Here is a 27,397-nt window from a genome sequence, read left to right on the forward strand (position 1 = left end):
TACGCTACCGTAATTAAAACCCATGTATTTTATTTGTCCATCTGTCCCATTAATTACACAATTTAAACAATGTCCCTATCACAATTTATGGTGCCGATATTTCATTTAGAAATAAAGGTGCATTTTTTCAATTTGCGTCCATCACTATTTATAAGCTTATAATCTTAAATAATATAATAACATACTCTCTTGACATGTATATTTAAAAAAGTTTAGACCCTTGGGTAACTATTTATGTTTTTTTTTTTTTTTTAATTGTTTTTTTTTTATTTAATTTTTTAATAAAAAATGTATGTGGGTAATTTTTGGTGTGGGAGGGAAACTGCTTATTTTACATGTAAAACAAGCAAATTCTTTAAAGAGGAACTGAACTCAAAAAAAGTCACTAAATTGAGCCTCCTTGTCCCTTGAAATTACTAATTAGATGCAAAACACTTGTGAAGGGCAATATAAATATATATATATTTGTGGAATACAACTGTGAGTACAAGGGATTTTTTGAGAATGGCAGGCTCCATTTTGCAGCTCTCACTCCATGGGAGGTGCAGGATCTGATTCTGTGGGAGGTGTTACTGTAAGAGTGACAGTAGTAGGACATGCCCGTTCACGCCCACAAAATGAGATTTACAGCCCAGTGTCATGAGGTCATCATCAGTCGCCCTGTTACAGGAAACTGACAGCTGTGGCTTCTGCTGCTGCCCTGCACTGTACTGGCACACTCTCTGCTCCAGGAAGTGAAGAGTTAGTCACACAGCAGCAGGGTGTGCTAACCTATGAGACCTCTGAAGACACAGCATAGTGATGTATGACAGTCATACACACCCTGCTGCTGTGTGACTAGCTCTTCACTTCCTGGAGCAGAGAGTGTGCCAGCAGCTACAGAAGACAGCATCTAGGAGACCACCTAGCTGCCAGATATAATCCCCCTGAACTCAATCTGGGAGTGGGCAGGGTAACTGACATAGCAGGGGATTCCCTCTGAACACTGCATACTAGGAGGGGTTAGCTGACATAACAGGGGATTCCCCCTATCACTCTACCGGCAAGCTCACATAAGAGGGGATTCCCTTTGAACGCTGCATTCTGGGAGGGGGTAGCTGACATAACAGGGGATTCCCCCTATCATTCTACCGGCAGGCTCACATAAGAGGGGATTCCCTCTGAACACTGCATACTGGGAGATGGTATCTGACATAACAGGGGATTCCCCCTATCATTCTACCAGCAGGCTCACATAAGAGGGGATTCCCTCTGAACTCTGCATTCCGGGAGGTGGTAGCTGACATAACAGGGGATTCCCCCTATCATTCTACCGGCAAGCTCACATAAGAGGGGATTCCCTCTGAACACTGCATACTGGGAGATGGTATCTGACATAACAGGGGATTCCCCCTATCATTCTACCGGCAGGCTCACATAAGAGGGGATTCCCTTTGAACGCTGCTTTCTGGGAGGGGGTAGCTGACATAACAGGGGATTCCCCCTATCATTCTACCAGCAGGCTCACATAAGAGGGGATTCCCTCTGAACTCTGCATTCTGGGAGGGGGTGGCTGACATAACAGGGGATTCCCCCTATCATTCTACCAGCAGGCTCACATAAGAGGGGATTCCCTCTGAACTCTGCATTCTGGGAGGGGGTAGCTGACATAACAGGGGATTCCCCCTATCATTCTACCGGCAGGCTCACATAAGAGGGGATTCCCTCTGAACTCTGCATTCCGGGAGAGGGTAGCTGACATAACAGGGGATTCCCCCTATCATTCTACCCACTGGGGAGGACAAGGGCAGCAGGCTCACATAAGAGGGGATTCCCCCTGAACTCTGCATTCCGGGAGGTAGTAGCTGACATAACAGGGGATTCCCCCTATCATTCTACCGGCAGGCTCACATAAGAGAGGATTCCCTTTGAATGCTGCATTCTGGGAGGGGGTAGCTGACATAACAGGGGATTCCCCCTATCATTCTACCGGCAGGCTCACATAAGAGGGGATTCCCTCTGAACACTGCATACTGGGAGATGGTATCTGACATAACAGGGGATTCCCCCTATCATTCTACCAGCAGGCTCACATAAGAGGGGATTCCCTCTGAACTCTGCATTCCGGGAGGTGGTAGCTGACATAACAGGGGATTCCCCCTATCATTCTACCGGCAAGCTCACATAAGAGGGGATTCCCTCTGAACACTGCATACTGGGAGATGGTATCTGACATAACAGGGGATTCCCCCTATCATTCTACCGGCAGGCTCACATAAGAGGGGATTCCCTTTGAACGCTGCTTTCTGGGAGGGGGTAGCTGACATAACAGGGGATTCCCCCTATCATTCTACCAGCAGGCTCACATAAGAGGGGATTCCCTCTGAACTCTGCATTCTGGGAGGGGGTGGCTGACATAACAGGGGATTCCCCCTATCATTCTACCAGCAGGCTCACATAAGAGGGGATTCCCTCTGAACTCTGCATTCTGGGAGGGGGTAGCTGACATAACAGGGGATTCCCCCTATCATTCTACCGGCAGGCTCACATAAGAGGGGATTCCCTCTGAACTCTGCATTCTGGGAGGGGGTAGCTGACATAACAGGGGATTCCCCCTATCATTCTACCCACTGGGGAGGACAAGGGCAGCAGGCTCACATAAGAGGGGATTCCCCCTGAACTCTGCATTCCGGGAGGTAGTAGCTGACATAACAGGGGATTCCCCCTATCATTCTACCGGCAGGCTCACATAAGAGAGGATTCCCTTTGAATGCTGCATTCTGGGAGGGGGTAGCTGACATAACAGGGGATTCCCCCTATCATTCTACCGGCAGGCTCACATAAGAGGGGATTCCCTCTGAACACTGCATACTGGGAGATGGTATCTGACATAACAGGGGATTCCCCCTATCATTCTACCAGCAGGCTCACATAAGAGGGGATTCCCTCTAAACTCTGCATTCCGGGAGGTGGTAGCTGACATAACAGGGGATTCCCCCTATCATTCTACCGGCAAGCTCACATAAGAGGGGATTCCCTCTGAACACTGCATACTGGGAGATGGTATCTGACATAACAGGGGATTCCCCCTATCATTCTACCGGCAGGCTCACATAAGAGGGGATTCCCTTTGAACGCTGCATTCTGGGAGGGGGTAGCTGACATAACAGGGGATTCCCCCTATCATTCTACCAGCAGGCTCACATAAGAGGGGATTCCCTCTGAACTCTGCATTCTGGGAGGGGGTGGCTGACATAACAGGGGATTCCCCCTATCATTCTACCAGCAGGCTCACATAAGAGGGGATTCCCTCTGAACTCTGCATTCCGGGAGAGGGTAGCTGACATAACAGGGGATTCCCCCTATCATTCTACCGGCAGGCTCACATAAGAGGGGATTCCCTCTGAACTCTGCATTCCGGGAGAGGGTAGCTGACATAACAGGGGATTCCCCCTATCATTCTACCCACTGGGGAGGACAAGGGCAGCAGGCTCACATAAGAGGGGATTCCCCCTGAACTCTGCATTCCGGGAGGTAGTAGCTGACATAACAGGGGATTCCCCCTATCATTCTACCGGCAGGCTCACATAAGAGAGGATTCCCTTTGAATGCTGCATTCTGGGAGGGGGTAGCTGACATAACAGGGGATTCCCCCTATCATTCTACCGGTAAGCTCACATAAGAGGGGATTCCTTTTGAATGCTGCATTCTGGGAGGGGGTAGCTGACATAACAGGGGATTCCCCCTATCATAGTGGTTGGCTCTCTCGCCTTGCAGCGCTGGGTCCCTGGTTCAAATCCCAGCCAGGGCACTATCTGCAAAGAGTTTGTATGTTCTCTCCGTGTCTGCGTGGGTTTCCTCCAGGTACTCCGGTTTCCTCCCACATTCCAAAAAACATACGGATAAGTTAATTGGCTCCCCCTAAAAATTGACCCTAGACTACAGTACATACACTACATAATATAGACATATGGCAATGGTAGGGATTAGATTGTGAGCTCCTTTGAGGGACAGTTAGTGACAAGATATATATATACATTGTACAGCGCTGCGTAATATGTCGGCGCTATATAAATACTAAATAATAATAATCATTTTACCCACTGGGGAGGACAAGGGGCAGGCTCACATAAGAGGGGATTCCCTTTGAACTCTGCATTCTGGGAGAGGGCTGACACAGTACATTTATACATTGCAGCGGCGGGGGTTTCGTCGTCTTGTCGCTCGTTCACAATTTGGCTGCCGTACCGCCGCACACCCAACCAACCAACTTCGGCCCGACATCTTCCAGCATGTGCAATCGACAGTGCGGCCAATTTCTGTCACGAAATTGGTCGCTTTGTTGGTCGGGCATGCACTTGGCAGCAACAATTTTCATCCAATTAATTTATAATAATCAAATTGGATGGTTGATTGCTTGGTTGGTCGGCAAATGTATGGGCCCCTTTACAGCTGTTCAGTGCAGAATTGTAACAAATGGCCTGGTCACTGGAAGGAAGAGGGGGAGGGAGGGGTTAACACGGTGGTCCTGAAGTGGTTAATAAAAAAGTACCCAGTTGGAAATGTGTCCATGTTCATTTTTTATTTGTAATAAAAACAACTTTTTTTTATTCTTTCACTTTACACTGCTGAGATGTGTGTATCTAAACTTACAGGGGTTTGGGGAGGTCACACCCTCTGAGCTCTCCTACCCTCACCCCCTCTAACCTCTCGTACCGCCCCCCCCCCCCCCCCGACCTCTCCTACCCTCACCCCCTCTGACCTCTCCTATCATCATCCCTCTGACCTCTCCTACCCTCACCCCCTCTAACCTTTCATATCACCCCCCCCCCCCCTCTGAGCTCTCCTATCGCCCCCCCCTCTGAACTCTCCTATCGCCCCCCCCCCTCTGAGCTCTCCTACCCTCACACCCTCTGACCTCTCCTACCCTCACGTATCACCCCCCCCTCTGACCTCTCCTACCCTCACCCCCTCTAACCTCTCGTATCAGCCACCCTCTGAGCTCTCCTACCCTTACACCCTCTGACATCTCCTACCCTCACCCCCACTAACCTCTCGTATCAGCCACCCTCTGAGCTCTCCTACCCTCACACCCTCTGACCTCTCCTACCCTCACCCCCTCTAACCTCTCATATCGCCCCCCCTCTGAGCTCTCCTACCCTCACCCCCTCTGACCTCCTATCATCATCCCTCTGACCTTTCCTACCCTCACCCCCTCTGACCTCACCTATCATCATCCCTCTGACCTCTCCTTTCGCCTCCCCTCTGACCTCTCCTACAATCACCCCCTCTGACCTTTCCTATCATCCCTCTGACCTCTCCTCTTGCCCCCCCCCCCCCCGACCTCTCCGACCCTCACCCCCTCTGACCTCTTGTATTGGCCACATGGTGCACATACTGTACAGGATGCTGATGACACAAACATTTGCATACTTGACAGGGACAGCAAGTACCACTTGTAGATGCTGCTGATGTTAAATCAAGTCGCATACGCTTGACAATATCTGGCCACCTGTCTTTATCAGTCTCTGCAGATTGAACACCAGTAAAAATGCTTGGCATGGCATCTTCACTCAAATTCCAGCGTGTTCCAGTCCAGGTATAGCAATTGGAAGGAAAATTATTAGAGCACAGGCGATGAGTATTCCCCGGTTGGTCATCTGCATTTTTTTTGCTAACATGAGCCAAGTGTTGTTTTGGAACTCCTAGGGCTGTAAGCCACCGGTGGAGCCTTTACTTATTCCTTGTAAACGTATGCATGATGCTATATGAGAACTTCTCTTTCTTTCCACTCACGCTGGTACATCCTATTATGAAACACTTTGGCATGATTTCTGTAAAAAAAAAAAAAAAAAAAATTTGAAAACAGTACTTTTCTATAATGAACAGAATAAGTGCAGTGCATCCAAAAACAATTCACTTCAACCCCCCTTCCCTTCGGGAAAGACATGATCAGAGTTACAAAGTCTCATAAAGGTGGCCATACATTAGAAGATTATGGGCAGATGCGACCAAGAGACAAATTTATCTCGAATCGGATTAGAGATACACTTGTCTCTTGGTCGAATCTGCCCATATACTGCAGGCCGATTCCCGTCCGATTTCAGCATGAAATTATCAGGGAATCGGCTGAACCCACCGCGTCCACCCGGCCGTAGTTTGTGCATTTCTACATTACCTGTCCTGTAGCAGCTTCCGCACGGTGTCAGTCCATCTCGCCGGGTAACAGCCGCATACACCCTAGCGGCGCATAGCGTCTGCCCATACAACAAAGGCCGATTCCCGTCCAGATTTTAGTACAAAATCTCTTGAGAATCGGCGTTGTGAAGCTGAATTGCTTCTCTCCATTATTAAAAGTTGTCCCATGCAGTATACTTTATGGTTGTCTGCCGGTGGCTCTGAACTCCCTCCTAATACACACACCACCCCTGGTTGCCGGCATAATGTGGACCTGTGTGCAACCACACACTTGTGCCCAGGTGTATGACAGGAAACACTTGTGATGCGTGTATGTGGATGGTGTACCTTACTTGCAGCGGGCAGTGACAGGTCACGTATACCGCACTGAGCACATTTTACACTAGGGGAGGGGGGCATCACCAGGGGTTCCGTCGGGTTGGACGTCACGATATCCCACTATATAACTGCTGCTCACCAGATTGTGCTAGTTGGCCCTACATCTTCCAGCATGCCTGATCGATAGAAGCAACACAAAATTGGTCGCATCGCATGCTCTTGGTGCCACCAATCTTCATCCCATTCTAATAATGTAATCAGATGGTTGAATGATTGCCAACATTCCAGATGTATGGCCACCTCTACACAATGCACACATGTAAACCAGTTATGAAATGCTACAATTATCTCCCACACGACACGTCTGCAACTGACAATGCATTCGAAATTCACCAAATACTACCACATATTACACAATTAATAAATTCTACCCATGATTTGTAAGACAAATGACATAAGATAAATGCAGTTCAACTACCATACCACATACAAAGCAAAGCCATGCAATGTAGCCTACAACTATCCAATGCAATGCATGTCAGAGCACCACTCAAATAATTCTTTTCAACCAAAATAGAAGTACCATCAACTATTCATTAATATGACATGCAAAAAAAAATCAAATAAACATCAACTACAATTGCAATCCACCGATAAACGCAACAAAAGAAATGCTGCTATATCGACAGACATAAACCGACTTATGCAAAGTAGTGTACACACCACATATACAATGCAATTAGAACTGCTATACTCTTCCCAAAAAGAGAATTACTAATAGCCGAAGGTATTAGTAATTGTGTTTGTAGGCTGTGTAGAGCAGTTTTAATTGCGTTGTATATGAGGTGTGTACACTACTTTGCATAAATGAATTGATGCTTGTACTTTGTGTCAGTAGCTGCATTTCTTTTGATGAGATGAAAGTAATAGCTGAACAGAACAAAGGTGGGGGATAAGTCTTTCTCCTGATTATGCTCTATTATGGACACCCATGCTGTTCTAAAGAAATCCCAGAAATTGCAGAAAGCGGGAATTTGCTTCATGCAAAGCCTTTGGATGAGGCTCTAAGGCTGCACACACATACATGCTGAACTGCACACTACACCATGTGCTACTGTGTACCACAGACTCACCATTTGGGGGGGGGGGGGGGGGAGAATAAAGTTGATATGCAGCACAATGTTCAATAAACAAAGAGCAGTCAGGATGGCTCAATTTCTTTCTAATACTCATGGCTACAATCATACACTATCCAGCACAGGAAAAAACAAAGTACAATATAACAATAGCATGCCTTGCAGCGCTGGGTCCCCTGGTTTGATTTCCATCCAGGTCAACATCTGCAACATCTGACACACACAGAGCAGGCACAGAGACACAGGCAGAGAGCTGGCACAGAGACACAGGCAGAGAGCTGGCACAGAGACAGAGAGAGGGCACAGAGACAGAGCTGGCACACAGACAGAGCTGACACACACAGAGTGGGCACAGAGACAGAGCTGGTGCGCAGAGACAGGGAGATAAATAAATAAATCTAACATGTCCATTACCTCCTACTGGGCTCACTCCTGGCCTTTCTCCTTGAGTCTGATGTCTGTTAGGCTCCCTGTAATGCTGTCAGCATGGCTCTTTGCTGGTTTCTTGGATGCAGGCACCTATCTCCACTTTCTATCTCCTCTGGTCTCTGTGCTGTGCAGGGGGAGGAAAATCTTTCACTCCCAGACATGTGCAGATCTGTCACCAGCGTCTGCTGGGCTTTCTCTGTTCTCCATTGTCCCTCCACTAGTCTTCTCAAGCTCGTCTCTGCAAAATCTTCTATGCTCTCTCTCTCTCTCCAGCTTCCTCCAGTGTGTAATCTGATGACCCTCCTTGCGTCTCTCCCTCCTCTCCACTCCTCTGGTCATCGGCCTTATCTAGCCCATCTCCGGTGCTCTGCTTCCTTATCTGTCTTTCTTCACAGGCTTGAGACTTCACAGGAGGCGCCTACTGATGACGCACAGTGTGTCAACAGCACAGGCAGCAGGAACTCTCGCAGGGATTGACCTGCAGGGCGTATTTTGCATAAGCAGAAAGAAGCTTTCCCAGTGATCTTTGCAGCTTGCCCTGCAGTTAGCACGTGACTTGCCGAGGCAACTGACGTCACAGGGGGCGGGGCTAAGTAATTTATTACATATTATACAGTTATTTACATCTTTTTGTACATTTATTGTACATTTTTTGACTGCAATTTCTAACAGGGATTTCAATGCTCTTTTTTCAGTTTCTGAGTTCAGTTCCACTTTAATTAAAAATGTATGTGGGTGCAGTTTACTATTTGGCCACAAGATGGCCACAGTGAGAAAAGTCCTGGATGCGAACGATCTCGCATCCAGGAACCAAAATTCAGAGGAGTTGTTTCCTGGGGGCAGAAATACCACGCTCTCTGGAGAGAAAGCGTCTGTATTTCTGCGGGGAAGTTAGATCGGTGAATGGGAATTATATTCCCATTCACTGATCGGGGGGCTAGCGGCGGGCGCGCGCCCGATCGCGCGCACCACGCATTGAAAGCAGCAGTGCCTTTCTGGACGAGAAAGCTCGTCCAGAAAGGCCGAACTGGTTAATTTGCCTAAACATTCATGATAACACTAAAGTGGTAAAAAGCTGAGCTAATTTTCTGGTTTCCCTGAAAGTTAAAATAAGAATTGGAGACACCAGGCAAGTTCTGTTTACCATTGCTGCTACAGATATAATTAAACATCTATTGAGGGTTTTTTTTTTCAGTTCAGGTTTGCTTTAAAGCTGTAATCTGTTACAAAACTCTATAACTAGTCTGTGAGTTCTAACCAATTAGAAACTTGTATAATGCAAGTGAAACTTGAAAAAATAGAATGTCGTGCAAAAGTTCATTTATTTCAGTGCACCCGCAGCTGAACTCTGGTCCCCTACCTTTTGTGTCCCTACCTCTCCCTCTAGAATGTAAGCCTTCGGGCAGGGTCCTCCTCCTACCTGATGTGTCCTACCTGATCATGCACCTCTGTGCACCCATGCTATGCATTTGAGTGAACTCAACTTGCCTAATCTCCATGCTCCCATCCAGTGACTGACTAAGCATTACCTTGTACTCATACTGTGATCTGGTTTTTGTTGTATTCCTGTACAGGGAGTGCAGAATTATTAGGCAAGTTGTATTTTTGAGGAATAATTTAATTATTGAACAACAACCATGTTCTCAATGAACCCAAAAAACTCAATATCAAAGTTGAATATTTTTGAAAGTAGTTTTTAGTTTGTTTTTAGTTTTAGCTATTTTAGGGGGATGTCTGTGTGTGCAAGTGACTATTACTGTGCATAATTATTAGGCAACTTAACAAAAAGCAAATATATACCCATTTCAATTATTTATTTTTACCAGTGAAACCAATATAACATCTCAACATTCACAAATATACATTTCTGACATTCAAAAACAAAACAAAAACAAATCAGTGACCAATATAGCCACCTTTGTTTGCAAGGATACTCAAAAGCCTGCCATCCATGGATTCTGTCAGTGTTTTGATCTGTTCAACATTGCGTGCAGCAGCAACCACAGCCTCCCAGACACTGTTCAGAGAGGTGTACTGTTTTCCCTACTTGTAAATCTCACATTTTATGATGGACCACAGGTTCTCAATGGGGTTCAGATCAGGTGAACAAGGAGGCCATGTCATTAGTTTTTCTTCTTTTATACCCTTTCTTGCCAGCCACGCTGTGGAGTACTTGGACGCGTGTGATGGAGCATTGTCCTGCATGAAAATCAATCATGTTTTTCTTGAAGGATGCAGACTTCTTCCTGTACCACTGCTTGAAGAAGGTGTCTTCCAGAAACTGGCAGTAGGACTGGGAGTTGAGCTTGACTCCATCGTCAACCCGAAAATGCCCCACAAGTTCATCTTTGATGATACCAGCCCAAACCAGTACTCCACCTCCACCTTGCTGGCGTCTGAGTAGGACTGGAGCTCTCTGCCCTTTACCAATCCAGCCACGGGCCCATCCATCTGGCCCATCAAGACTCACTCTCATTTCATCAGTCCATAAAACCTTAGAAAAATCAGTCTTGAGATATTTCTTGGCCCAGTCTTGACGTTTCAGCTTGTGTGTCTTGTTCAGTGGTGGTCGTCTTTCAGCCTATCTTACCTTGGCCATGTCTCTGAGTATTGCACACCTTGTGCTTTTGGGCACTCCAGTGATGTTGAAGTTCTGAAATATGGCCAAACTGGTGGCAAGTGGCATCTTGGCAGCTGCACGCTTGACTTTTCTCAGTTCATGGGCAGTCATTTTGCGCCTTGGTTTTTCCACACGCATCTTGCGACCCTGTTGACTATTTTGAATGAAACGCTTGATTGTTCGATGATCATGCTTCAGAAGCTTTGCAATTTTAAGAGTGCTGCATCCCTCTGCAAGATATCTCACTATTTTTGACTTTTCTGAGCCTGTCAAGTCCTTCTTTTGACCCATTTTGCCAAAGGAAAGGAAGTTGCCTAATAATTATGCACACCTGATATAGGGTGTTGATGTCATTAGACCACACCCCTTCTCATTACAGAGATGCACATCACCTAATATGCTTAATTGGTAGTAGGCTTTCGAGCCTATAAAGCTTGGAGTAAGACAACATGCATAAAGAGGATGATGTGGTCAAAATACTCATTTGCCTAATAATTCTGCACTCCCTGTATTGTCGTATTGCTGTAGGTCACCCCTAAATATTGTCTGTAATCTAAACTAATGTCCAGCGCTGCGTAATATGTTGGCGCTTTATAAATACAATAAATAAATACATTCAACTTAAAAGGTTAAACGAATATATGAAATAGTTTCATTACATGCAAAGCGAGATATTTCAAGCCTTTATTTGTTATCATTTTGATGATTATGGCTTACAGCTTATGAAAAACCCCAAATCAAAATCTCAGACCATTAGAATATTGTGAAAATGTTCAGTATTATAGGCTCAGACTCTAAAGAGCTAATGAATCCAAAACAACTGCAAAGGGTTCCTATTTCATTTCTTAGTTTCACAATTTGAGTTGAATTCTGAAATAAATGGACTTCTGCACAATATTCTAATTTTTTGAGTTTCACCTCTAGAGTATTGCTTAGAACATCAGATGCAGCCACAAAGAAATGACAAATGCAAGCTGAAAAATCAAAAATGGTTCCATGGCTATGTAGGTCTCTTCTATGTTATTAGTCTTATCTTTCCTTGAAGTTTAATTTAGTTTACCACATATATAGTATAGCGCCTTATGGAGTTGTCATCGTCTGCTTGACATTTAAGGTACCCCTTTGCATCCTGACTGCTGCCTGGAGAAAGGTCAGGTGGTCATCCTTCATGCTTACTATGTATAACGGTATCTTTATCCTTCAGCAAACACTCAGTCATGCCTCTGAGTATTTTTTGCCCTAAAGCTTTATTACTAAGCCAATCCAGGAAAGTAGTAAAAAAATAAATCAGTAAAATGTAAAGTCTCAAAAGAAAAATATAACAAAACCAACAATAAGGTCTATATAATAATAAGGAAAGACAGACATTAGCTTTGTGCAATTAAATAGAAATAAGAACGATGTGAAGCGAACCATGTCGCCTGGGGGCAGAGATAAAACAGTACAGCCTCCAACAAAGACAAAAAATCAATACGTCAGATGTTTGGGCCTTAAAGTTCCATGGAGCCATTTAAGAGATGCACAAAAAATCAACATACAAACACAAATCTGAAGTCCACAGTCCATGGATTCTCTTTAAAAGGAACATTGAACATAGAAAAAGATTGTAGATGTTTAACAGGACATCAGACAATTTTTTTTCTGCCACATATAGTTGTGCTCCACCACCAAAGTGATGGCACTCAGCATGTGGCCTAAGGAATCTAACACACAAATGAATTTCTCCAGCTGTCAGAATATCCAGGTATGCGTTTATCGCAGACGAAAAAAATACACACCTGAGGTTCCCTTAAAGTGCACCCGAGGCGAAGCTCGGGTCAAAAGTCAAAAATGTACCTAAGAAGAGGAAAGCCTCTGGGTCCTGTAGAGGCTTCCTAAGCTATCCTACAGTATACCGTTACAGAGTGTGGATCCCCCACCGGAATCCAACAAGCTTTAGTCAGATTCTAAGCTCCTGACGGAGATCGTCTACATGAGTGTGGCCATACTGCACCTGTGCGAGCTCAACCGTGCCTACGCAGTGAGCTGGAGCTGCTTGTGCATAAGCGATTCTGTGGTAGTGTGCAGGCACTGCCATGCTTGCAATGGTACAGCGCACCTACGCTCGTGCAAGGAAAGAAAAGCGTGGCCACGATGTGCAGAGATGAGGGAACTGGTGAAGTTCCTGAGGAAGAGGTGGGAAGCCTCTGGAGCAGGCTTTCTCAAGCAGGGTTCCTTGACTACTCTGCAGGGGTTTCTCTGCATTTTCCTCCAACGTTGGGGAAGTATAATAGCGCACATTATAATAGGGGGTACCTTAAACAGAACCACTAAATTGGGGGTAAGGAGACAGTATAATGAGTCGCAGTGTAATAGGGGGTAGTGAAATAAACAGCCTAACCTACTTTTAAAGATCATGCCTCCTGAAAAATACATGCAGGGGTTCCTCGAGATCAAAACATTGTTTGCAGGGGTTCCTTGAGATCCAAAAGTTATTTGCAGGGTTCCTCCAGGGTAAAATGGTTGAGAAAGGCTGCTCTGGAGGATTCAGAGGTGTCCCTTTCCTTAGGTATTTGAATTTTGACCCGAGGTTTAGGCCAGTCTTCCACTTTTTGGATTGAGACCCCCTCATCTTCCTGAACAAAGACTTTTTAGGGCTGTCCACCCCACAGCTTCTGAATACCACCCTGATAATTAGGTAGTTTCCCTCTAAGGATGTTCCTATAAATATTCTATATTTTAGCACCTAGAGTGGGCAGGATATAGCGGGCTAGAGATCCCAGCCTGCAACGCTCTGATAGGGGTTTAATAAAGTTTGGAGAGAAGTAAGGTCTCAATTAGTTAGGAAGATGACAAGGGCCCTGAGGGACACTTACTGGAGAGGCACGTATAACATCTTCTCTCTCCAGAGAATAGGTTTGAACCATCGAATCCAGTTATGCTCCAGGTTAGGTTTGTGTTTCTTTAATGCATACAGTGCCATATATTCATTCGTTGCCAATCATTGCAAAATTCTTTTTTTTTTTTTTTTACCTGGCTGTCTGGGTTTACAATGCTGACTTTCTTAAATGTCTGATACTAGTTGGCTAGGCTGAACCACTTCTGCTTTCTGTCCAAATTCCTCCCCAGCCTTTTCAGGAGAGCAAAAGAGATTACATTACCACCCTCCTCCCTGTGCTCCACAGGTGGGAGAAGGGGGTGTGGCAGGTCAGGCAATAGATATATGCAGAGGAAGAAAGTCTCACCTAACACATTAAATCTCCCCCCCCAAAAAAGGAACCTTGAACAATATAGTTCACAATTAACTTACCGGTAGCAGTTTTCTGCATACATGCAAGGAACTCTGCGGTTTGGAGCTTGCTGTGCATTCTGTGGCTTTGGTGCTTGCTGTGTGATCTTTGGTAATTCTGGGTCCTCATTCTGAGCTGGCCTTGAGCTTGATGGTTTGCAGGGTCGAGTAGAGGCACTTCCAGAAGGCATGTCCTCATCCTCCAACTCAATGGTGGGTGACAGGTCAGGTGTGCATTCCTCAGCTTCCTCTTCCATTTCTATGTCATTGTCAGCTACATTTTCAGGTGGGCCTGCAGTAGCTGTGTCAATGTCCAAGGAACTTCCAGGCGAAACCTTCCAATAGAAAATAAAAATATAATATAGTAAAACCTCCGTTATCCAGAGCTCAGGTAACCAGAAGTCTTAAACAACCAGAAAAAAAGTTCAGGCCGTGCAGGATGTATAAATCTACTTTTACATTTCTTTATACATTAACCACTTCACCCCGAAGACGTTTTTACCCTAACGGACGAGAGCGATTTTCACCTTTCAGTGCTCATCCCTTTAATTTGCCAATAGCTTAATCACTACTAATCACAATGAAATGATCTATATCTTGTTTTTTTTACAACAAATTGGGCTTTTTGGGGTTGATATTTGTTTTCAGTAATTACTTTATTTTCTATGCATTTTAAAGGGAAAAACAAGGAAAAAACGGAAAAAAAACCACTATTTCTCCAATTTCATCTCCTATAGTTTTTATATAAACACTGCTACTGTGCATAAAACCCGCACACTTTATCTGCCTATTTGTCCTGGATATCACAAGATTTTAATTATGTCCCTAGTACAAAGTATGGTGACAGTATATTATTTGGAAATAAAGGTGTATTTTTTCTATGGTGATTTTTTCCCCCACTATTTTCACGTGCACGCGCACAGCGGCAGCAGCACTGCCTGACTTATAAAAACGTCCTGGAGCCGTTAGGAGGCTCTAGCCGGATGTTTTTATAAGTCAGCTTGTCATTAAGTGGTTAACCCTCCTGGCGGTTTGCAAAAAAATCGCCAGGGGGCAGCAAATCTTTTTTTTTAAATTTTTTTTTTTTTTTCATGTAGCGAGACAAAGTCTCGCTACATGATAGCCGCTGCTCAGCGGCATCCCCCCAGCCCCTCCGATCGCCGCCGGCGATCGGAGATCCGGAGATCCCGTTCAAAGAACGGGATCTCCCGGAGGGCTTCCCCCGTCGCCATGGCGACGGGGCGGGATGACGTCACCAACGTCATCGACGTCGTGACGTCAAAGGGGATTCCGATCCACCCCATAGAGCTGCCTGGCACTGATTGGCCAGGCAGCGCACGGGGTCTGGGGGGGGGGGGGCGGCTGCGGCGCGACGGATAGCGGCGGATCGGCAGGTAGCGGCGGCGATCGGGCACTGCACGCAGCTAGCAAAGTGCTAGCTGCGTGCAGCAAAAAAAAAATTATGCAAATCGGCCCAGCGGGGCCTGAGCGGTGCCTTCCGGCGGCATAGCCCGAACTCAGTTCGGGCTTACCGCCAGGAAGGTTAATAAACCTCTGTTACATTAAGTCAAGTCTGTCATTTGTCCTTATTTGTTTTTAATTACTGTATTTCAACATGAATACAATTTATAGTAAGTATACAGTGTGGGGTATAGTATGGTTTTTAGCTAGGCCTAATTTTAACATTGACTCTTAAAGGATACCCAAACTGACATGTGACATGATGAGGTAGACATGTGTATGTACAGTGCCTAGCACACAAATAACTATGCTGTGTTCCTTTTTTTCTTTCACTGCCTGAAAGAGTTAAATATCAGGTATGTAAGTGGCGGACTCTGTCCTGACTCAGACAGAAAGTGACTAAAGTGTGACCCTCACTGATAAGAAATTCCAACTATAAAACACTTTCCTAGCAGAAAATGGCTTCTGAGAGCAAGAAAGAGATAAAAAGGGAAATTTCTTATCAGTGTGGGTCACACTGTAGTCACTTCCTGTCTGAGTCAGGACAGAGTCAGCCACTTACATGCCTGATATTCAACTCTTTCGAGTAGAGAAAGAAAAAAAGGAACACAGCAGTTATTTGTGTTCTAGGCACTGTACATACACATGTCTACCTCATCATGTCACATGTCAGTTCGGGTATCCTTTAAGCAACTAGAAACTACACTTATCCGGCATCAGCCAATCCCAGTTCATGCTGGATACTGGGGGTTTTACCGTATAAGCATTGCAGTGTTTTCCCCAGGCTCTTTTAGCCGGGTGCTCCACCCGGCTAGTTTGGTGACCACCCTGCTGTCATCAGCTTACCTTCCCCTTTTTCTGTAAGCAGAATTGTACAGAGAAGCACTCTGTACAAGGCGCTGCATTCTCTAATTGAGCCACATCCAGCAACTTTTTCGGCTGGAAAAAAATTCTGGGGAGAACACTGCATTGTTTGAAAATTCAATTCTCTACAAAAATACCTCTTTACTGTGTCAAAACAGTTGTGAAAAAAAGAGCAGATTTATCAAACCCAGTGCAAGGAGTAGAGCAAAACTGATAAAAACGTGGAGCAGGTGCCCAGATCAAGCACTGTGGTTGACTGCTTCTTTTCTCTTATTTGAATAAAGCTGACACAATTGCAGTGACCATTAAAGGCAGATGTCAATCAGTCTGTTGGGGAAAAAAGAACTGGTGTGAATTAATGGATGTTTAAAGCAAAACCTATGTTAAAAATAACCCTAATAACATGAATTGATGTACAGATTAAGAATGGTTGAGATGCAAGCAATAAATTGATGCTGAATTCGGAAAATTTTAATGCAAATTGAAGCAGCTTGGAAAGGAAGAAAGCCATGTGAAATTCAAATCGGTCCATATTCCATTTTCAAGCTGCATAAATTTACATAAAATTTAGCATAATTTGGCACCAACTTTGAATTATTTGCATCTTATTGAAAATCCCTAACCTGTACATTCAGATTATGAGTTATTAAGATCACTTTTGACAAAAGCTGGCTTTCTACATCTATATATATAAATATATATATATATATATATACATAAATATATATATATATATATATATATATATATATATATATATATATATACACACACACACACACACACACACACACACACACACATATTATATATATTATATATATATATATATATATATATATATATATACATATATATATAGATATATATATAGATTTATTTGTGTGTGTGTGTGTGTGTGTGTGTAAATGCCTTGACCAATTTCAACAAAACTTGGTATACAGATCCTTTACTATCTGCTGCACACCTGGGTGGAGCTATTAACAACCAATCAGATTTCACCCATTCATGTCAATGGAAAAAAAAATGTAAAGGGCATCCATTCTCACAGTAATCAAGCCAGAGTCTTCAAACTTGGCACAGTTGGTCACTTGGTGAACGAGGTTACAAATCCAGGAAAAGTGGGTAGAGCATATAACAGCCAATCAAATTTCAGCCATTCATTTTCAATGGGAAAATGTAATCTGCAGCCATTCTTAGACTGTTAATCGCAGGGTTTTCAAACATGACACAGTTGGTCCCTGGGATTAATATTCAGGAAAGTGGGTGGAGCCTACAAGAGCCAATCAAAATTCACCTATTGATTTTCAAGAGGAATATTTAAACTGCTGCCATTCTTACACTGTTAATGGCAGCGGCTTCAAACTTGCTACAGTGGGTCATTGGGTGCCTGGGGTTCAAATTCACTAAAGGAGGCAGAGCCACAAACAGCCAATCAGATTTGTTTCATTTCAGTGGGAAAATGCAAATTATTGATGCCAAGGATCCCAAAGCTCATAAACTTGGTCATTGAGTGACTGTATGTCAAAGTTAGAAACAGTGGGCATAGCCAAAAACTACTAACTTTTTACATGGGAAAATAGAAACTGCAGCCATTCTTACACTGTTAACAGCAGGGTTCTCAAACTTGATAAATATTTATAAAAGTGGGTGGCGCCTACAACAGTAAATTAAAATTCACCTATTGATTTTGAAGGGCAGTGGCGTAGCTAAGGAGCTGTGGGCGCCAATGCAAGTTTTACAATGGGGCCCCCCTAGCACTCTATACATAACAATTGATACGACGCACCAAAACCTGCCAATGGCAACTACAGTGTCAGAGGTGCAAGAAGGGGATGGGGAACAGTTTGTTAATGATTACCACTAATCAAAGTGACTGTGGTTCAAATTCATTAAAGGAGGCGGACCCACAAACAGTCAATCAGATTTCTTAGCTGGATAAACTACTTCCATTCACACAATTTTGATGCCAGGAACCTGAAAACTTACAAACTTGGTCATTGAGTGACTGTGTGTCAAGGTTACAAAAAGTGAGCTGAGCCAAATACAAATTTCACTGGGAAAATGTAATCTGCAGAATTTCTTACACTGTTAATGGCAGGGTTCTTAACCACTTTGGTACCAGCAGCCTCTGCCCACTTAAGGACCAGAGGCTGCTGGTACTGTAAAACGGCGCTTCCCGATGAATCGCCGCAAACATCCGCCGCTCTGTGCCCACTGCAGGCTCCACTCTCTGCTGTTTCTATGACAGCAGAGCGCTGTGCACCGGTCAGGAGCTGCTTTCATTGGCTCCTGACCCTGTCAATCAATGTAAGCCAATGGGATTGGCTTACAGTGATGACAGGGCCAGGAGCCAATGAAAATGGCTCCTGCCCGGCTCGCACTGCTCTGCTGTCTGATCGGCGGTAAACGGCGGATACGTGGAGTCAATGCGACGTAGAGTTTAAGTCCAGTCAGGGGCGCAGCACCACCTGCTGGACGTAGATTCGTACTACGTTGGTCCGGATTTGGTTAAACTTTGCACAGTTGGTCGCTGGGTGACTGAGATAAATATTCAGAAAAGTGGGTGGAGACTACAAAAGCCAAGCAAAATTCACCTATTGATTTTCAAGGGGAATATTTAAATTGCTGCCATTCTTGCACTGTTAATGGTACAAGCCTCAAACCTGGTACAATTGGTCAATGGGTGACTGTGGTTCAAATTCAGAAAAGGGGGTGAAGCCACAAACAGCCAATCAGATTTGTTTCATTTCAATGGGAAAATACAAATTTCTTATGCCAAGGACCCCAAAGCTCACAAACTTGGTCATTGACTGTTTGTGTGTTAGGGTTAGAAAAAGTGGGCAGAGCCAACAGCAGCTAAATACATACCCGGGCAACACCGGGTTATCAGCTAGTTTGACATAAATAAATATGTTTTTCCCCAACAGGTAGAGGAACATCTTGGCTTTATTAGTTTAGTTCATTTTAACGCTGCATAAATTATGTAACCCGATTTATCCCTGTGTTCACCCCCAGCTGAGAGGAATCCACCAGACACTGACTCAAATGCGAATATCAAGAATGTATTTGTGACCTAACAATGGTCAACTGGTAACCTTACTCAACCAGTAACAACCCTCAACACAAATATATATATTCTTGTCACAATACAAGTCAGATAACTCTTCTCTTCACAGCTGGTGCACCAGCAAAAGCTGCGGAATGAAAATCACGTTACTTATACAAAATTGAGCTACAACATATCTATCACTTCTTACAATCATCAACCACTACTCAATACAACACTTGTTATCATGCTGATGTATAGGGCCTTGGGTAAGAACAGGTCTACTGAGCAATTTAAGTTCTATATAGTCCCTTGTTACCAAGTCCAAGCTATAATGCTCAGCAAAACCTTAGGGTGTTAATGTTTCTCTTTTGCTGTGGTACTGAAGCAACTTTTACCTTCCTTTGTTGGTCTATGACACTGAGATGATTTACACTGTTTTGGCTCAGAAAATTTCTCAGACTCTCTATGTATTGTGGACCCCAAATGAAATAATAATAAAACAAAATTAAAATAATAAAAGAAACAGATAAGGGATAAAAGAAACAAATGCACCCAGCTATAGCACCAATATCTCTCTGTAGCAAGATCACTCTCTCTTTTTGCTGTTTAAATTTCACACTCAACAAACTTCCAGCTTAAGCAATTGCAATACTTGAATCACCAACTCTGTTTGACTCCTTTTCTCTATCAGGTGCTATTTTCCTTTTTACTGCAGTTCTCTTTAGTGTCACTGGATGCAGCGTGACTCCATCACAAATCTTCTTCTTTTCTGCTGACAGGTTAACAGAACTTGTTATGTTAAACTGACGGGTTCTCTTTATCTCCAAAGCTCTTTCTCTCTCTCACTCTTTTGCAGGCCTTGCACTTAGGTAGAACAGATATCACTTAGGATTCACTTAAATATCAGGCTGTTGGTACATAGACTGAGAAACTGATACAGGCTATATGTCTCTGGATCACAATCACTACTAGCGGCTGAGCTATACATCAAATGAGGGGCTGGACAGAGGCCATTTACTCTCTGGTGATAAAGTTCACTCACACTGGCTGTAACTTGGGCACAGTCTTTGTTTCTTTAGGCAATACAGTGCTAGATTGCAGAAATGAACTGTTTTTCATCACAAAGTTACTGTCTTTTTAAGAATATATCAAGCAGGCAGATTCTAATCTCACCATGTTGATCAGAGGATAAATTCAGTATGCTGTGGTTAGCTGTCACTTTTTCCTTAGACAACCATCACTGAATTCTGGCCCTCTTTTCACCTTGTGCTGGCTACTACACTGATCACAGTCTGTGGCAAAGTCGCAATGCTTATACTCATCTGTCTCAACAGTGTCTCTCTCTCGCTCTCTCTCTCTCTGCACTGGCTTGGATCTGGCCTGATGTCTCTTTAACGCTTTCAGTTGCCACCTGGTCTCTGTCACTTCTGACTAGGCTCTCTCCTGTGTGTGTCCAGTTAGCTGCCGCCGGGCCCCCGTTCTGCCTCATGGGGTGGCTGCTACGGCTGCTCCTCTGCAGGCCTCCGCCCCCCTCGCTCACTGCTGCTTGACTGAACTGCGCTGTGAGGAGAACTGGTTATAACCAGTTCCCTCAGCCTGTGTCTCGCGCCACTCTGCCCACTGCGCCTGCGCTGTCCCCCCACTCTGTTTGCGCAGTGTTTCTGGAAGGTTCCCTGCTTTGTATATATGGTCGCCTAGCAACCCAGTACATGTGACCAAATGCGCGCTTAAGGCCTCTTTGCGCCGTTTTAGTTCCACAATGCAAATTTTCAAGGCGAAATTTAGCCTAACATGCTAATATTACATTACACATGTAAAATACATTTCCACATCACACTCTGATCTCTTAAAGAGTAACTGTTAGCCCCCAAAGTGAAATTTAAATCTGTACAGCAATGTTTTATTTAGTATTAAACTGATCAAAAAAGCCAATGCAGAACTTAAAAATCTATATAATTTTGCTACTATGTAGCCTTTTTCCCAAGCTAACGACGCAAAGCCGCATATCAGATACTATTGACAAGCATGCAGAGCATGCCTATGTCTGCCCTCTCCCCCTCTCCCCCCCAGGACCAGGTGCCGATCTATTTGCACCACAAACAGCTGACCGCTCTGACAGGGAGACAGAGCGGCAGCACTTCCAGCCGGAGCACCGCAGAGCAGCCAGCGCCGTGCATCTCTCACATGTGATTCTCTCACATGTGACTCGGCGCTGGCTGCTCTGCGGTGCTCCGGCTGGAAGTGCTGCCGCACTGTCTCCCTGTCAGACCGGTCAGCTGTTTGTGGTGCAAATAGATCGGCACCTGGTCCTGGGGGGGAGAGGGGGAGAGGGCAGACATAGGCATGCTCTGCATGCTTGTCAATAGTATCTGATATGCGGCTTTGCGTCGTTAGCTTGGGAAAAAGGCTACATAGTAGCAAAATTATATAGATTTTTAAGTTCTGCATTGGCTTTTTTGATCAGTTTAATACTAAATAAAACATTGCTGTACAGATTTAAATTTCACTTTGGGGGCTAACAGTTACTCTTTAAAGGGCTAAAAAACTTGCAAAAAATTGCATAAACTGCAAATTATTTGCAAGTCATTGGTCATGGCTAGTAGAGATATAATTTATGATAATAAGGATTTGACTAATCTCGGTTTCCTTAGTTGTGATGTGTACATTTTCTAATTCATGTTTTCAGTCTCTCCTGAGAGCAAAAGGAAATCCATGGTTCTGTGCTCTGCAATTGTCTTCCTCAGCGTATTTGATGATGACTGTTGGCTTTCCGTAAATGTTAGTACTGTGTCCCTCCCCATTGTGCGATTAGCAAATTAAATAATAAATATTGCTGGTTCTGTGCCCAACTTACTAAAAAGCTGCTCTAGGTTAACTAAAAGCCAGAATCCTCTAATCCTGTCACGAATATCACATGAATAGAAAAAACATGTGATGAATAGAAGCACTTTAGTAAGGAAGGTGGACAGAATCTCTATTTAGGACTGGGATTAGTCACAGATGAGGGGAAATTAGACAGGCTAAACTCTCTAAATACAAACAGGGTGAATTTCTCTACGTTTTTCTTCTGTCCTGTGCAAGAGATCAGGTACACTTTAATTAAGAGCCATAGGCTGTGATCTAGGATGGTGAAGATGGGACGGAAGACCTCTGTTGGGAATACAATACTTCTGGAGTCACTAAGATATAAATAGTTAATAATCCAGCCCAATGATGTCTATCAATGTCCCTAGCAACTTTAGATGGATCAACTCTATAATATTCTATAAATGATGCTCATTATACTAACAAAGGTCATTTTATGATGAAGCATTATGAGACCTGAAGACAAGTAGTCATTAAAATGTAAACCTTTAGAACTGCCTGTCATAATTAATTTCTTTTAGTCTCTAAGCCTTTTTGCACTAAACATATCCAACTCAAGGCAATACTGTTGTCTGAAGAACAAATGCCTCCTCCATCCCCCATCCACGGAATCTAAGGATAATCGAAAACAATGGATAAGTGGACACAGGATAAGCACATGAGATGAGAGTAGATGTGACTGCTTAACTACAGCAGAGGACTTGGCGGCGCAGAAGCCAGTTTGTATGGACAATTTAGAGCATAAAAGAGCTCTGTATTTGGGGTGAGGCCTCCACTATTATACAAAGGTCATGATATCTGGCTTTTTTATGAGATTTCTGGGTACATGGAAGCAACACTTGAAGTATGGGGCTCACGTAATAGTTTCTATACAACACAGCAAACTCCTATTCTATATAACATGTTTATTTCAGCACACATTAACTAGCTAACATCTGAGGGGGTTTTCCCCTTTAGGACCAGAGCAATGTTCACCTTTCAGCACTCCTCCTTTTCTTCGCCAATAACTTTATCACTACTAATCGCAACAAAATGATCTATGCCTTGTTTTTTCGCCACTAATAACAATTATTTTATTCTAAATGCATTTTAATGGGAAAAATAAGAAAAAAAATTGAAAAAAAATCATTTTTTTCTCAGGTTTCAGTCATAGTTTTAAAATACTACATGCTACCGTAATTAATAACCATGTATTTTATTTGCCCATTTGTCCCAGCTATTACAGCGTTTAAATTATGTCTCTAGCACAATGTATGGCGACAATATTTTATTTGGAAAAAATATAAACTCTTGACATATATATTAAAAAGTTCCTAAGTTATCTATTTATGGGGTTTTTTTTATGTCACTTTTTTCTTTATTAATGTTTTTATTTTGGCAACTATGGGAGGGGAGGCAAGGGCTTAATTACGGATCTATTTAGTGTATTTTTCTTTATAGGGAACTTTTAAGTTGTAATTTTACATTGTGGCAACTAGATTTAGTTTGAATGAACTTCTGACGGTGTATATGTTACAGCCAGAACCCGAAGTTTGGCCACTTTGAGTTCTAGCCGGCCACTTCGGGTTCTGGCCGGTCGATGTGCGAAGTGGCCGCGGTGCGGCCAATTTTAGAAATGAAATGATTCCAGTAAGATTAATGTATGTTCTGGCCGTCTCGCTGCGGCCAAATGTTTCAAAAGTGAGTTCATTTAATGAAATGAAGCCGGCAGGCAATGTAACAGATGAAGCCGTCGGCTTCAGCTCTCTCTCCTCCCCCTGCCTCTCTCTCTCTCCTATACAATACTGGGCAGCCAGCGGGAACATGCGTGTCCCCCCAGAGTCGTTCGGCGCAACAGGGAATCCTGCTGTTCGTTCCTGTAGAGCGGGTGCTGGCAGAAGCAATGTCTGCAGCCTCCCCGCTCTGCTGCCCTGGCGTGACGAACAACTCTCGGGGACACGCGTGTGTCCTGCCCGGTGTTCTATAGGAGAGAGAGAGGCAGTGGGAGGAGAGAAAGCTGAAGCCGGAGCTTATTTGTTACATTGCCACCGGCTTCATTTCATTAAATGAACTCACTTTTTAAACATTTGGCCGCAGCGAGACGGCCAGAACATACATGGAATCATTTCATTTCTAACATTGGCCGTGGACACTTCGCACATTGACCGGCCAGAACTGGACGTGGCCGACCAAAACGCAAAGTGGCCAAACTTCGGGTTCTGGCCGTAACATATACATGTTACAGGAAGTAACGTGTGTTCGCAATAGCTTCATTTTTGTCAATGAATGCCGATGTCTCATTGATGCCGGTATTAATTGATTTCGGGGACTTAGATCAGTGATTGGGAACTGTGTTCAATGATCTGTACACTGAAGGATCGTGATGAAAACAGCGTATGGGAGCCGACGAGAGCACGCACAGCGACAATAGACTAATATCTATGACCCCGGGACTTCAGATGAAGTCCTGCAGGGTGTAGATATACCGCTCACGGGGCGCTAACTAGTTAATTTCTCCTTATTGGTATCAGAGAAAGTTAAAAGAGTTACAGATTTCATGCAAATTGTATCCAACTGGAATTGGGCCAATGAGATTCATGTCCTGTTGAACCTGGTTGGCTCAATTCCAAGATGCATACACGTGGAATGCAAGCTGGAATTATTTTCTTCTCATTGACTATCTCTAATTAGCATAAAGAAGGAGGGATTGAAGTGTGGCATCTATTGAGGGGTGTAGCAAGCTCCAAAGATGTAAAACTGGCCCATCAAGTAGTGGGGAAAAAGAATAACAATTCAGTCATATCAACTTGCAGTTTCTCACCAGGTAGAGCAGATAAAATGCTGAGGTTTCCCCATCCAAAAGCTGCATTATGACTCCTGCAGCCATTTTAGTACAGTATTGTGTGGCCTCTCACACCATTGTCTAATGACAAAGCACAATGGAGCTGCTATGTCGAGGTGCTTGTGCACATACATGTAGCAGCTGAACTGTTTTCCCAATTTCTAATTGAGAATCACTTCCAATTCAGCCATGGCAGCTATCATACCTATTTAAGCGCTGGAGTTTGGTCACTCGTGGCCTAGGTCACTTGTGCCATTTCATTCCTAAGTGCCATTTATTACAAAGTGCTTTACAACTTACCAAGAATTTACCCAGAAATTCAAACAGGATTCAACAGCCACAGGACTCTGCTGGAAACTACTACTCTGCATCCACAACTGCCTCCAATGCAATTGCTAAAAATGCCACTGCTGGACATATGTTGCACAGCCAAGTAGACTCTGCTTCTTTATTTACACAGGTTTGCTTGCACTACCTGCATACTCATATAAACTGTTTAGTGGTTGGAAACTTCCTGGTTATAATCAGAGACTATTACCATGTTTACTGCACTTTTTCTTATGTTCTGCCTGTCTGCAAACATCTACAAGTTGCATTGCAATATGCATCCTCCCAATGTACCTCACTCCATATTCATTTCACCTGCTCTGCTTTCCTCACCTTACTCAGCTTCTCATGAACTGCTAGCTCTCCTGAAATCTCTCTCTCCCTCCAGCAGCTCAAAAACCTCACAAACATTTAAATCCCATTCACATTTGCTTACTCTCTCCCTCCTACTCTTACTTGCAGCTGGTGATATATCACCCAATCCTGGGCCACAGCCTGCTGCCAGACAAGCATCCTCTGCTGACCTGCTTCATACACTTGACAGCCCTCTGTCCACAAATAACCTCAACACCTATCCTCGCCCCAACCTTATTTCCATCCATCCCACCCACAAACACATACTCCCCCTACCCTGCGGTCTCTGGAATGCCAGATCCGTCCACAACAAACTTACAGCAGTCCACGACCTCTTCCTCTCCAAATCCCTCACCATCCTCGCACTCACTGAGACATGGCTCACCCCCTCTGACTCTGCCGCAGAGGCTGCCCTCTCCTACGGGGGGCTTCACCTCAGTCACACCCCCAGACCAGACAACAGGACCTGGGGAGGGGTGGGTTTGTTCCTCTCCCCATCCTGCACCTTCCGTGTCCTCACCTCACCTACCTCTCTACAATTCACATCATTTGAGGCCCACACCATCCGCCTCTACCACCCCCTTCCTGCCATTGTTGCGGTCTTATACCGCCCTCCAGGCTCCACCCTACAATTTCTTGATGACCTTGCCTCCTGGCTCCCTCACAACCTCTCCTCTGACCTCCCCACCATCATCCTTGGGGATTTCAATATTCCCATCGATGAAGCCCAGAGCTCCGCTGTGACCCGGCTACTCACCATTGCCAACTCACTTGGACTAGTACAACACGCCAACACCCCCACTCACACTGCAGGTCACACTCTCGACCCTATATTCACTAAATCCACCACCATTGCAGACCTTGACATCGCACCCTTTCCACCCTCAGACCATCACCTTCTCACCTTCAACCTCCTCACGGAAGGCACCTCCAAATTACCCACCCACCCACCTGGTCGATGGCAGTGAGACCTACGCAAGCTCAACCCTAGTGTCCTTGCTGACCCCCTCCATGCCCTCTCCTCCACTCTCCCCACCCTAACCTGTCCTAATCTTGCTGCAGCTCAGTATCGCCAAACTCTCTCATCAGCCCTAGAGAAAGCTGCTCCACCAATATTTCGCCGCAACCGACCCCTAACCCCCGGCCATGGAGCACTACCCATACTTACAAACTCCAGAGGAAAACGCGCCACTGAACGGAAATGGAGAAAAACTAAACTTAACCAGGATTTCCTACAGTACTAGACCAACCTACTGCAGTTCCACACTGCCCTTGCTCATGCGAAGCAGGAATACTTTACCAACCTCATCGGAGCACAAGCTTCCAACCCCCGGCGTCTTTTTGCCACTTTCAACTGCCTGCTCAACCCCCCCCACCCTCCGTTTCCTCCCTCTCTGCCACAGATTTAGCCACCCACTTCACCAACAAAATTGTCTCCATCCGCCAGGAAATATCCAATCTCAAATCTTCACCTCCCACCCCCTCCCAATCAGCTCCTCCTCCACCCTATCCTCCCCTCACATCCTTCACTCCTACTACCACCGAGGAAGTCAACCACCTACTGCAGACTTCCCATACCACTACTTCCCCCCTTGATCCCATCCCTTCTGATTTACTCCAGCCTCACTTCACGGAATTGGCCCCAGTCCTCACTACCCTGTTCAACCTCTCCCTATCCACAGGCACCTTCCCCTCAGACTTCAAG

General features: G+C 44.6%; 1 protein-coding gene across 2 annotated transcripts in view; it reads right to left on the reverse strand.

The window, feature by feature from the left end:
• APLF (aprataxin and PNKP like factor) overlaps window positions 1-27,397 on the reverse strand; it is a 369,988-nt gene that overhangs the window by 108,700 nt on the left and 233,891 nt on the right. For both annotated transcript variants that reach the window (XM_068232307.1, XM_068232306.1), the window contains one exon: window positions 13,970-14,283. In XM_068232307.1, the coding sequence (XP_068088408.1) occupies window positions 13,970-14,283 (314 nt within the window). The remainder of the gene's footprint in view (window positions 1-13,969; window positions 14,284-27,397) is intronic.

The sequence above is a fragment of the Hyperolius riggenbachi genome, chromosome 4, assembly GCF_040937935.1.
Source record: "Hyperolius riggenbachi isolate aHypRig1 chromosome 4, aHypRig1.pri, whole genome shotgun sequence".
NCBI lineage: Eukaryota > Metazoa > Chordata > Amphibia > Anura > Hyperoliidae > Hyperolius > Hyperolius riggenbachi.